The 12,710-nt window shown below is 37.3% G+C and overlaps 1 protein-coding gene and 1 pseudogene across 1 annotated transcript; both read left to right on the top strand.

The window, feature by feature from the left end:
* Window positions 1-252: 252 nt before the first annotated feature.
* LOC100154300 lies at window positions 253-1,686 on the top strand (annotated as a pseudogene).
* A 7,630-nt stretch (window positions 1,687-9,316) lies between these two features.
* LOC100155520 (olfactory receptor 4K2-like) lies at window positions 9,317-10,651 on the top strand. Its single transcript, XM_021082094.1, is given in 3 exon segments — window positions 9,317-9,847; window positions 9,850-10,395; window positions 10,398-10,651. Coding segments are annotated over 3 exon segments (951 nt in total). The 5' UTR covers window positions 9,317-9,591; the 3' UTR covers window positions 10,547-10,651.
* The last annotated feature ends 2,059 nt before the right edge of the window (window positions 10,652-12,710 follow it).

Genomic DNA, 12,710 nt, shown 5'->3' with positions numbered 1-12,710 from the left:
CATATTTTGGGGTGGCCTACCCTAGGTCCCCGAATTTCACTACCAATGAATTATAATGTACATCAGGTGAGCACACTGCTAATTTGCAGACCACTGTACAAATAAGCCTCAGATCTCAATTTCTTCAAAATGACCAAGATTCTTTTTATTTAGACCAGGATGATGGGTTAATATTCTATAGAGAAAAAGAAAACATTTCAAGTCATAATTGTTTTTTTAACTTTTTAGGTAAGTATTCTTATATTACTATTATATAGTAAATGTACCAGTTTCTGTATAGTTTAATAGTTCAATAAATTTTGAAAATAAAAGACATTTGTAGCCATTACAATTGAGATATGGAGCATTTCTGTTACCTTAAAAATATCTGTCATTCCTCTTTGCTGTCAATCCCTACCTCATCGCAATCCCCTCCCATTTCAAATAAAACTTCAGAAATTGATATCTGTGTTTAAGTTTTTTCTCTGTCAGAAAAATGTTCATATATCTCACAAAAATCATGAACAAATCCAGGTCAGGACAGAGTGCTGCACGAGAGAGCAATTAAATTGGAACACAGGACAGAGGTGACAAGTATAGCTTCAAGACAAGGGAGTCGGTGCTTATGATATATAGAAGACTAAAGGGTAGGAGAGATTTCTTACTTTGTGGGAGGGTCGTGGTGTAACATAGATGTAGAATACACAAGTTTTAGTTATAGAAGAACTATAACCTAGATGAAAGAATGGAAATAAATCCTCTATTCCCTGATGTACTGCAGGCAGAGGAAATGGAGAGTGAGAACAGTACTGTGGTGACTGAATTTATCCTGGTTGGTCTGACCCAGTCTCAAAATATCCAGCTCCTGGTCTTTGTGCTAGTTTTCATTTTCTATCTCATCATCCTCCCTGGAAACTTCCTCATCATCCTCACCATCAGGTCAGACCCTGGCCTCACGGCTCCACTCTACTTCTTTCTGGCACCTTGGCCTTCCTGGATGCATCCTACTCCTTCATCGTGGCTCCCAGGATGCTGGTGGACTTCCTCTCTGAGAAGAAGGTGATCTCCTACAGAGGCTGCATCACTCGGCTCTTTTTCTTGCACTTCCTTAGAGGAGGGGAGATGTTACTCCTGGTAGTGATGGCCTTGGACCGCTACATTGCCATCTGTCGTCCTTTACACTACTCAACTGTCATGAACCCTAGAGCATGCTATGCCTTGTCCTTGGCTCAGTGGCTTGGAGGCTTTGTCCACTCCATCATCCAGGTGGCCCTCATCCTCCACTTGCCCTTCTGTGGTCCAAACCGACTAGACAACTTCTTCTGTGATGTGCCACAGGTCATCAAGCTGGCCTGCACTGACACCTTTGTGGTGGAGCTCCTGATGGTCTTCAACAGTGGTCTCATGACCCTCCTGTGTTTCTTGGGGCTTCTGGCCTCTTATCCTGTCATCCTCTGTCGTGTCCGTGGTTCCTCCTCTGAGGGGAATACCAAAGCCATGTCTACATGCACCACCCATATCATTGTTATATTTCTCATGTTTGGGCCTGGTATCTTCATCTACACCCGCCCCTTCAGAGCCTTTCCAGCAGACAAGGTGGTTTCCCTCTTCCACACGGTGATCTTTCCTCTATTGAACCCTGTGATTTATACCCTTCGCAACCAGGAAGTAAAAATCTCACTGAAAAGGTTGTTAATCAACAATTAGCCTGATCAAAAGTGGGAAATATGAGTAAGAAAATCAAGATGGGAGAATTTCAGCTGAAATCAGTTTATTCATTTTCCAAACATGACATTTATAGATCACCTCCCATTTGTCAGGACTGTTCTAGGCATTGGGAAAAAGCTATAAGTGGGAGAAGTAAAATCACTGTTCCCTGAAGTTACAATCGAGTAGCAATAGACAGCCAATCATGTAGAAAATAAACAGCATGGATTAAATAAGAGGTATCCTGAACACACTAGAAAGAAAAGAAAAATATTAAATCAGCAAGTGTGAGGTGGGGTAATAAGTTTATATTTAGCCTTGAAGCAGGGCCTTTAAACAGAAGTGAAGTTTTGGCTGATATCTAGATAAATGGGATATGCCAACCATGCAAACATCAATGGGCAGAACACTGCAGGCAGATGGGACAGGTAGTAAAAAATGGGAAGACAAGAATGAACTTGGTGTATTTGAGGATCACAGCAAAGGTCCAAATTGACTGGGATATAATAAATGAATGGGTAAATGATTAGAGTTTGTGTTGGACATCCTTATAGTTTCCAACTATATACGGGTCTATGAAGTGAATATAATGAGTTTTTTTTTTAAGTATAATAAACCCATTCTAAGGGTTTAAGCAAAATAATAAATTGTCTCATATGGTTTCATAAATGACTTAGGGCTGTAAACTCAAGATTCTATGATGACATGAGAGTTGAAAAATAATCATTAAATAGTAAATTCCATGCTTATGTTTTAAAGGAATTAAACTGTAAAATTTTCTTCCATAATTATTTAGAGGAAGGCAAATAAAACTTGTCATTTTCATGTGGAAAGGCCATGGAAACATTTCACTTTTTTGCTCTATAACTTCATTATTAGTCTTAGTGGACTTTTTTGACCCCTATCTGTTTGCTGATCTCATCCCCAACTGAGTGTACTAATTTCACACTGAGTGTACTAATGGTGATTCTTTGGTGGACCAGTCAGGAATCTATTGCATTCTAGCTATGTAAAAAAATATGATAACATAGAGAATTACATGCTTAGGAAACAGTTGTAAAGTCTGGAAGAACAGACCATAGCTAGGCATCCAGAGATGTCTCCCACAGGGCACCGAGGCTGTCAAGGTGGCTGCTCTTGCTACAATCTTTGCAATCTTGTCTGAAAAATGCCATCATGTTAGCCACAGACTAGGGACAAGATGATGATCCAGAGCTACTGTGCTCCTATCAGATCTCCCCTAGACAAACAGAAGCCTCTATTGCTACTGCTTCTCTGCCTCATTGACTTAACCAAATTTAAGTTTCTTTTGAATATACTGAATGGGCAATATTCAAAACAAATCTGGAACCCAAAATGCTGGGGATTAAATTTTTTTTTTGTCTTTTTTATCTTTTCAGGGCTGCACCTGCGGCATATGGATGGTCCTAGGCTAGGGGTTTAATCAGAGCTGTAGCCGCTGGCCTACATCACAGCCACAGCAACACAGGATCTGAGCCTGGTCTGCAACCTACACCACAGCTCACAGCAATGCCAGATCCTTAACCCACTGAAAGAATCCAGGGATTGAACCGGAACCTCACGGTTCCTAGTCAGATTCATTTCCACTGCACCACGATGGGAAATCTAGGATTAATTTTTTTTATATTTTATTTTCAAATAATCAAAATTAAAATGGCCATGAATATAAACCATGTGCATGGTAAAAATATTCAGGTTACATAAAGAGTTTTCTCTTTTCTCAAATACCTCCTCCCCATCTTCACTCTCAGCTTATCTTGTAGCTTCCTATTTCATTGAGAAAGGAGAAGAAATGAATTCCTCAAGCTTCTACCCCTCTGTCTTCCCACATACCTGCCTCTTTCCTGAGACTGGGTTACCTGATGCTGCTCCTACAAAAGCTCACTCTTCCATCTGTGCATGAGTATTCACCCCCTCTTTCCTACTAAGGGCCATCACCCTGGTAATTCTTTCTCTGCTCTGCACTGTTAACTTTTTCCTCCCTATTGGATTTTTTTTCCCTTAGCATATAACCATTTTTCTTTTATATTAAATAAAAACCTTTTTTTTCAACTTTCTCCTTCCACAGTTTCCCTTTACAGCAAAGCTTAATAAGTAATCTAGATTTTAAACATTAAAAGATTTTATTGTTCATTTGTTTTTTGTCTTTTTAGAGCCCCACCCAAGGCACATGGAGGTTCCCAGGCTAGGAATCAAATCAGAGGTTCAGCTGCCAGCCTACACCAATGCCCCAGCAATGCCAGATCTGAGCCATGTCTGTGACCTACACCACTGCTCATGGAAACGCCAGTTCCTTAACCCTCTGAGTGAGGCCAGGGATCAAACCTGCAAGCTTAGGGTTCCTAGTCAGATTAGTTTCTGCTGCGCCATGACAGGAACTCCTAAACATGAATAGACTTTTAAGAAGCAATTTTAAATTTATAGAAAAGTTGAGCAGAAAATATAGAATTTCTATATACTTTCTGCCCACCACTACATATACATATTTTCCCTTTTAATATCTTGCTTAAGTATGGTGTATTTGTAATGATTGATGAACCAATGTTGATACTTTATTTTAAAATAACATCCAAAATTTACATTAGAATTCCCATTTTTCATACAGTTCTATGGATTTTGATGAAGGCATGTCACCTATCCATCATTACAGTATCATGCAAAGTTGTTTTGCTGCCCTAAAAATACTGTGTTCCACCTATTCATCTCTTCCTCTCTTCTCTCCTCAAGCCCCGACAACCATTGATTTTTAGCTAATTCTTTAGTTTACCTTTTATAGGCTGTCATGTAGTTGGTATCATACAGTGCTTAGTCAGTCTTTTCAGGCTGGCATGTTTATACCTTCTGCTTTTAATCTTTCCTTTCAATTCACCCAATCATGCCAATAAAATAGTTCTTCTCATGACCACCAACGACATTAATGATCCTTATTCAGTCTCATCATATGTGACTTCTGAATGACATTTGACACAATGCCTTCCCAGGACTCTCCACTCTCATCTTCCCCTCTCTGTCTAACCAGCTGTTCCTTCATCCTTCTTTGAGAGTTTCTCTTTTGTGACCCAGTTTCTTGGCTTTAAGTCCTATATCTAAATATGGACAAGCTCTCTGCATAACTTTCTCTCCTCTCTGCAGAAGCCCATGCCCCTGTTGCAGCTGGACTTTAATGTCTCTCTGCATGTGTAACATCCCAGACTGATTCCTGATTTTTTAATTATTCTTGTTATGTTTATTATTTTTGCTTTTTAGGGTTGCACCCATGGCATATGGAAGTTCCCAGGCTAAGGGCTGAATTGGAGCTGCAGCCGCTGGCCTACACCACAGCCAGAGCAACAGAGGATCCAAGCCATATCTGCAACCTACACCACTGCTCATGGCAATGCTGGATCCTTAACCCACTGGGCCAGGCCTGGGATCAAACCCTCATGGATCCATCCTCATGAATCCTAGTTGGGTTCATTAACCACTGAATCACAAAGAGAACTCACTGACTCCTGATTTTCACCATACCCCTCTCCTCATCCCATAACACAATCTCAGTTAATTGTACTTCCATTTTTCTAGCCTCTGGTCCAAAAATTTGGATTTGTACTATTTTAAAAATATTTTCTCACATAGTCCACATCCAATCTGTTAACAAGTCTGGATTAGCTATACCATCCTGAAATTGCCAAATTAGATCATTTCTCCCTTTGATTCTACCACCTTGGCCCCAACCACCACTCTTGCCACTGTTAGAGCTGCAGCCTCTTTAGTGGGGATTATTTAAATCAATAATAAAGGATAATTGAATAACTCATAGTCATTTGAGTATTATGATCTATTTTTACTTATTTAAAACATACCTGTAATAGTAAAAGGATAAATTACAAACCACATGTAATATGAATAGTCTTTGTGCTCCTAAGAAAGATGGAGTAGCATAAACAGACAGATGGAGTAGCATAAAAAACTGACAAAATCCACAAAACAGCAGATTTCAAGACACTGAACATGTGTCTCCATGCTCTTTCTGAATTATCTTTTATTGCTATTACTTTTCTGTTCATCCTCTTGCCTTTTCCAGGATAATTCTAGTAATAATCATATACACTTATCTTTAATTTTAAGCCAGGGCAACTATTTCAGATTTACTGAATCTTTGTGACTGTTGTTGTATTGGTTTGTCTTTTTTGTTTTAGTTATTTCCTTTCTTTCTCTTTACAGAAGAGAAATAAAACAAAAATGTCTTAAAAACAAAGTTGCTATTTTTCTTATTTCAAAGCCTGCAAGGAATGTGGCCAGTTAAGGAAGATTTCTGTGGGCTTTATTGCTGGTCTTAGGAGGAAAGTAGGATAACTGTGGTAGCTGTAAAGAGTTCACATCACTGAGGTATTTGGGAAGAAAGCTGTGTTTGGAGGGCAAGTCACAGACGGATAATTGACCCTCAAGTCTTCAAGACTCTCACTTACAGGTTAGCGTTGAAATTTCACACCTAGTGTCTTCCTGAACTGTGTCCTGAGTTATTTCAAAAAATTACATTAATAATTATAATTACCCCTGCTATTCCTTTTACTATATTTTATTCAGCATTTTCTCTTTGCCAGGCATTGTGCTGAATGCTGTGCTTTTATTTGTATAATTTAATGCTTAGACCCTTGCTCTAGGCTATTTGTCGTGTACCTGTCTTTACTTCTTTCAGCTACTTTAAGCTTTTCAACTTCTCCTTACCCAAAGTTCACCTACCTGGCAGCAGCTATCAGCATACTACTAGCCTGTAGTAATTTTTAATGTCCTGTCTGAAATTTTACTGCAGAGATTCTTTCTTTACATGATTCTTCAAGGGTTTGCAGGTGACAAAGTGCTTTAGCCCAAAAGAGTCACTTTCCAACTTTGGGACATTGAACACTGGGCATAAAAGTGGGGATATTTCCTTAATCAAAGGAACAATGTTTTGCTTCTTAAACGCTCCTTAAACAACTGCTCAAAGGTCTCCACAAGGCCAGTCCCAGTGGTGCTTTTTCTCTAATGAATACTGTTCATCACGAATGCACATCCTCACTTTAAATCGCAAAGCACACTTCACAGCTTTTGCTGCAACTTTAGGAAAAGTTGGCTCAACATTTTAATAACTCCCACTGCAAGCAGACTGTAGTGTCTAATCCTTGATCTCCCCAATGTTCCTGCTTTCTAGTGGCTTTTATAGCAAGAACAGAGAAAATATATATCCATACTCAAGGCTTCTGATGTTTACCAAGGACTATGGTGATTTCAATAGGTTTGTGAATCTTGAAGGATATGATGTTTTTGATTTCTGATCCTTAGCTGGCAGGTTAAAAGCTGGAAATAATATTAAGGATCTTGAGAAGCAGTTGTAGTCTGTGTTTTTAGACGGACAATTTTCATTTAATAACTGTACAGATTAAAAAATAAGAGAAGTAGTAAAGGAAAAATATGTCATTTGAAGACGTAAAGATGGATGATTTAATTAAATAAGTATTAGAAATGCTCCTCTGAAGATAAAACTTGACAACTATTTATTCATTTACAATCAATACATAACATATTAATAATATGTATATAAATTTAAATTAGGTATAATAATAGCTTTGTGTTTTTATTACTTATTACATTATAAAGTCAGGAAAATAGAAGAAATATTCAAGTATCCGAGGTTGAGAATTAACACCTTTAATATATTAAGATACTCATACTATTCTTATAAGAAAAGAAGTAATTTAACCTCAAAAGGATGAAATGATTCTGGGAACATGGGCTCTCATCTTTTTCTAAATTGCTGACTTGAAACTAGATTAGAATAGTTTTATTGTAAATATTATTAATTAAATAAAACAAGTATTTATAAACAATATTCTGAAATTTGGATTCTGAAACCAAGAGGATTCTTCTTTTCTTTTTTTTTTTTTTTTTTTTTTTTGGTCCTTTGTCTTTTCAGGGCTGCACCCATGGCATACGGGGGTTCCCAGGCTAGGAGTCTAATCAGAGCTACAGCCACTGGCCTATGCCAGAGCCACAGCAATGCCAGATCCGAGCCGCATCTGTGACCTACACCACAGCTCATGGTAATGCCCGATTCTTAACCCATTGAGTGAGGCCAGGGATCGAACCCGGGACCTCATGGTTCCTAGTTGGATTTCTTTCTGCTGTGCCACAATGGGAATTCCATGAAACCTAGAGAATTCTTGAATGTTTCCAGGAAATATGCTTTAAATAGACCATCTAATTTAATTCTTTCAGGTAAAGAGGCCAAATCTTAGAGAGGCTACTCAAGTGTGATCAAGGTCACACAGCAGGTCAAGAATGCAACCCTCTTAACCACTGTGCCACAGTTCAGTTTTAACATTTCTGGGATATTCTCTGAAAACTTTTTTTTTTTTTTCGGTCTTTTTACCTTTTCTAGGGCTGCTCGTGCAGCATATGGAGGTTCCCAGGCTAGGAGACAAATTGGAGCTGTAGCCACTGGCCTAAGCCAGAGCCATAGCAAAGTGGGATCCAAGCCGCGTCTGCAACCTACACCACAGCTCTTGGCAATGATAGATCCTTAACCCACGGAGCAAGGCCAGGGATCGAACCCTCAACCTCATGGTTACTATTTGGATTCGTTAACCACTGTGCCACAACGGGAACTCAGTCTCTGACAAATCTTAAAAATGATTATCAACACTGAAAGAACAATTTGAATAGTGCAAGTAAATGAGGATGAAGCCAGATTTTTCTCCACACAGGAAAACTGGTCATTTAAATTAAAAACATTATAGAAGGTATTTGCAGAACTTGCAATCTGCTGTAAGTTGAAAACTCAATTTTGAAAAGTGAGTCTGAGTTCTTAAAGCAACCTTTTTTTTTTCTCTTTCAGTTGGCTCTGGTATCATTTTGACATACCATCATCAATGTGAGTTTCTTTGTTTCGTTTTGAGCATCTTACAGGCTGGTGCTAGAGAGGGCCCCAAATGACACTCATATTCTATATTGCCTAGGTTTTGTCCTAGAATCTTTCTTTCATTTTTCCTAATCTCAAAAACTTTCTTTGAGTAACATGAGTAGAAATTAAGAAGCAAATTTCTCCCTCTTTTAAAAAAAATATTTCTGTGAGATCATGAAATAACTCTCATGTGTTATTCAACTTTATTTCATAAAATTGAAAATAATTCTCTTGTTACAGATATGCCTTTTGGTCTCCAGTAATTTTATGATATTAAGAAATTAATTTACCGTTTATATATTAATAGTTTAAATAGCCTTTATCAATACTAACAAAAATAATTTGAAAATATGCAAATGAAGTGTGAAAGGAACTGAAATTTTTTGTAGCTGAGAAAACAGGAGGTCGCTTAATGAAAAACTCACTTATCACCCTCATAGCATACTAAATGGGTCTTCTGAAATCATTATGTTATGTTAAACTCTCTTTTAAATCCAGGTTCAACAACAGTAGATTCAACATAACTGCATTTTTTTTTTTTTGGTTTAACAGAAAGCTTTGAGAGTTTAACCCTCATTTAAATTTTTAGTTACCTGACTTATGAAGCAGAGCACTTTCACTTAGTATAATCATCCTCTGTGACTATGAGTAATATTAACTCCTTAGTCGATATTCAGAAAACAATATTATTATATGGATATGTGATGAGTATAACCCAGTATGTACTTGATGCTGAACAAAATCAAGAAGTTGTCCATGAGTAGTGATATCTGAGAACAATTGTTAAGTGGTTCCAAAAAAAAATCTTTGCTGAGATAGGTATCTGTTGGATTTTAGGTAGTCAATGTTCTGGTGAATTATTAACTGATATTATAACTGCCTCATATATAATTGCAGAAGTATCATATTTTCTAGCTCTGTCATTTTGTTCCATTTTGTCATTATAGAGCAGAGCCTGCAGATCAATGGAGGGGGCCAACCATTCCAGGGTGTCTGAATTTGTATTACTTGGACTTACTGATTCTCCTGAGCTCCAGATTTTCTTTTTTGTGATGTTTTCCCTTTTCTACCTGATGTCCATGTTGGGCAACTGCCTGATTTTGCTCACAGTTCTGTTCAGCCCACACCTTCACTCCCCCATGTACTTCCTGCTCAGCAACCTGTCTCTCATTGACATGTGCCTGTCCTCCTTTGCCACTCCAAAGGTGATCATGGACATTTTGCTCAGCACAAGACGATCTCCTTTGAGGGCTGCATTTCTCAGATCTTCTTTTTGCACCTCTTCACTGGGACTGAGATTGTGCTGCTCATCTCCATGTCTTTTGACAGGTGCATTGCCATATGCAAACCACTCCATTATTCATCAGTTATGAGCCAAAGCATGTGTGTGGGGCTTGTGGTAGCTTCTTGGACAGTGGGCTTTCTGCATACAATGACCCAGTTAGCTTTTACTCTCTATTTACCGTTCTGTGGGCCCAATGTTGTAGACAGTTTCTTCTGTGACCTTCCTTTGGTCATCCAGTTAGCATGTATAGATACATATATTCTTGGAATCTTCATAATTTCAACCAGTGGCGTGATTGCTCTTATCAGTTTTCTGCTTTTGCTCACCTCCTACATTACTGTTCTTGTCACTATAAAGGACCACTCCTCCTCAGGATCATCTAAGGCTTTGTCGCCCTGCACTGCACATTTCATAGTTGTGTCAATGTTCTTTGGGCCCTGCATCTTTATCTTTATGTGGCCTTTCACAAACTTCCTGATGGACAAAACTCTATTTTCTATACCATTTTCACCCCTTTTCTGAATCCACTTATCTATACTCTGAGAAACCAGGAAGTGAAGACAGCTGTGAAGAAGAAACTAAGTAACCAATATTTAAATATTGGAAAAACCACCCCAATGTATTCTGTGCAATAAACATAGATCTCTTGATCTGAGATTTAATAGCAACAGTTTTGCTCTCAGAACAACAGAAAAGTAAAGTTAGAATCTTTTAAGTCATTTAGTTTAAATTCATGAAAATAAGACAGGGCTGAGAGATGTGAAATATTTTGCCTAGAAGTTAGTGGAGTGTTTGCAAGCTTTTTGCAATTATGGATCCATTTGAAAATCTGTTGAAATTTATAGGCTATTTTTATTGAAAAATGTACAGATCATCAAAATTGTGAACATAAATTCAGGCTTCAGAGACTCCCAAATTCTGTAAACATGTATCAGGTTAAGACTACTTAGAGAAGCCTGAGATAAATGTTGTTTAGCCTTCTAACTCAGAACCTTCTCACTCAACTGCATAACCTTTTGCTGTTCGGATGATGTCCACGTGTAGGACTTTAATTAATTAAGTTATATTAACTATGTTGGGCATAACAGGTTTTTTCATATAATTAGAATATTTTCATGGAAAAGTGATATTGTAAAGAGGTTCTTTTGAATATTGTTGAATAATCTTGATTCAGCAGGTCCAACTGTTTGGGTTCTGAGTCAACACTGAACAAAAGAGAACAGTTCAGAGGACTGAGATTTAACAATACAATTTTTTTAAAAGAGATATGCGGATACTATCACACTTGATTAATTGATAGGAAATAATCAAGTGGCAACTTGTAAAGGTTAAACACAGAAAATAGACTTACTCAAATCTGATTGGCTTTCAAAAACTGGTGGAATATCATAGATTTGAGGAATTCCTTAATACTAAGACTAAACATTTAGAAAATTATTATGATCCAAATCAATTATTCCAAAATATTATTAGCCTTAGTGTGGGGTATATGAGCATACAAAATAATGCAGTTTGTGGAAAGAAAGGATAATAATTCAAAAAATATATTGTACAATTCTCCTTAATTTGGTTTATTACTGATTATGGTAAATATATTTTTAATTAAGAGACAGTCTTTGAAAATCATCTGGTCAATCATTTTGCCTAATGGCTGAAGAACCTAAAGTTTAGAGAATTCACAAAACTAGTTCAAGTCTGGATACTGTAAGGGGCAAAGATCATTGTTCTAAATATACAGGGAACTTAGAATTAAATCTTGGATCTGTCTTTTCCTAGTTGTGTTATCCTGGAAGATTCATTTTACCTCTCTACCCCTATTTACTCTCTAATATAAGGATGATAAAAGTAAATTAATTGTTAAAAAGTATATTAATTGCTTGTTCTGACTGTTTGTGGAAAGCAGACAGAATGGATTCTAAAAAATGTCATTTTCTTTTCCTTCCCTTCCCATCCATGTAGGCTTTTACTTAAAGTCCACCTTATTTTTAAGTAGTATGTATTTGAATAAAAATTGCATAGGTCTAACCACTATTTGTCAAACACAGACTTGATAGCTTTAGGATGTTTCTAAGACTGTGGCTTGTTAAGATGCATGGCAGAAAAACAAATAAAACACTTTCTAGTTTTCCACTGCTAAAAGGGGGAGGACCTGGAAAAGCCAGCTTAGATTAGACAGCCAGATACTTTTAGATTCCTCTGAATAACAATATCCTGATAGGCTGTATCTCCTTGAATTGACTGAGGTATATGAAAAGAGTTCAGAAAATAATCTGTTACTGTGTCTTACAACATTTTGTGAGTACCCTGAGAAGAGCATTATTAATGTCATCTCTTTCTTGGCAAGCCCCTGCCTCACCTACACAAAGATGGCATTAATAGTTTTTTACATTTATCTTGGACTTTTAAGGTTTCAATATGCTTTGACACAAAGCCAAATATTTAATATCTGAGGTTAAATAATGTGTAGAAGTTTATGAAGGATTGTAGTGTTGGGGCTCGGTATAAAGCCACATTTTAAATTTGAAATACTGTTCATTTTGAACCAAATCATGAACTCTTCCTTCTTGCTTCAAAGTCAGTTAGGCAAATGAAAAAAGGTAGAAATGTACTTTTGCCTCATATCCATTCTTTAGAAAAAATTAACATATTTAAAATATTAACTTCATGTCTAAAATTTTAATCTGTTCACGGCCCTTGCTGGGTGCTAGAGATGCATTAAAGTACCAGATCTGTTTCTCTGTCTTTGAGGGACATGCATTTAGCAATTGGATGGGCTATGTCTATCTAGATCGAATTCCA

The sequence above is a fragment of the Sus scrofa genome, unplaced genomic scaffold (genome assembly GCF_000003025.6).
Source record: "Sus scrofa isolate TJ Tabasco breed Duroc unplaced genomic scaffold, Sscrofa11.1 Contig498, whole genome shotgun sequence".
NCBI lineage: Eukaryota > Metazoa > Chordata > Mammalia > Artiodactyla > Suidae > Sus > Sus scrofa.
This window is presented reverse-complemented; position numbering and strand designations above follow the sequence as displayed.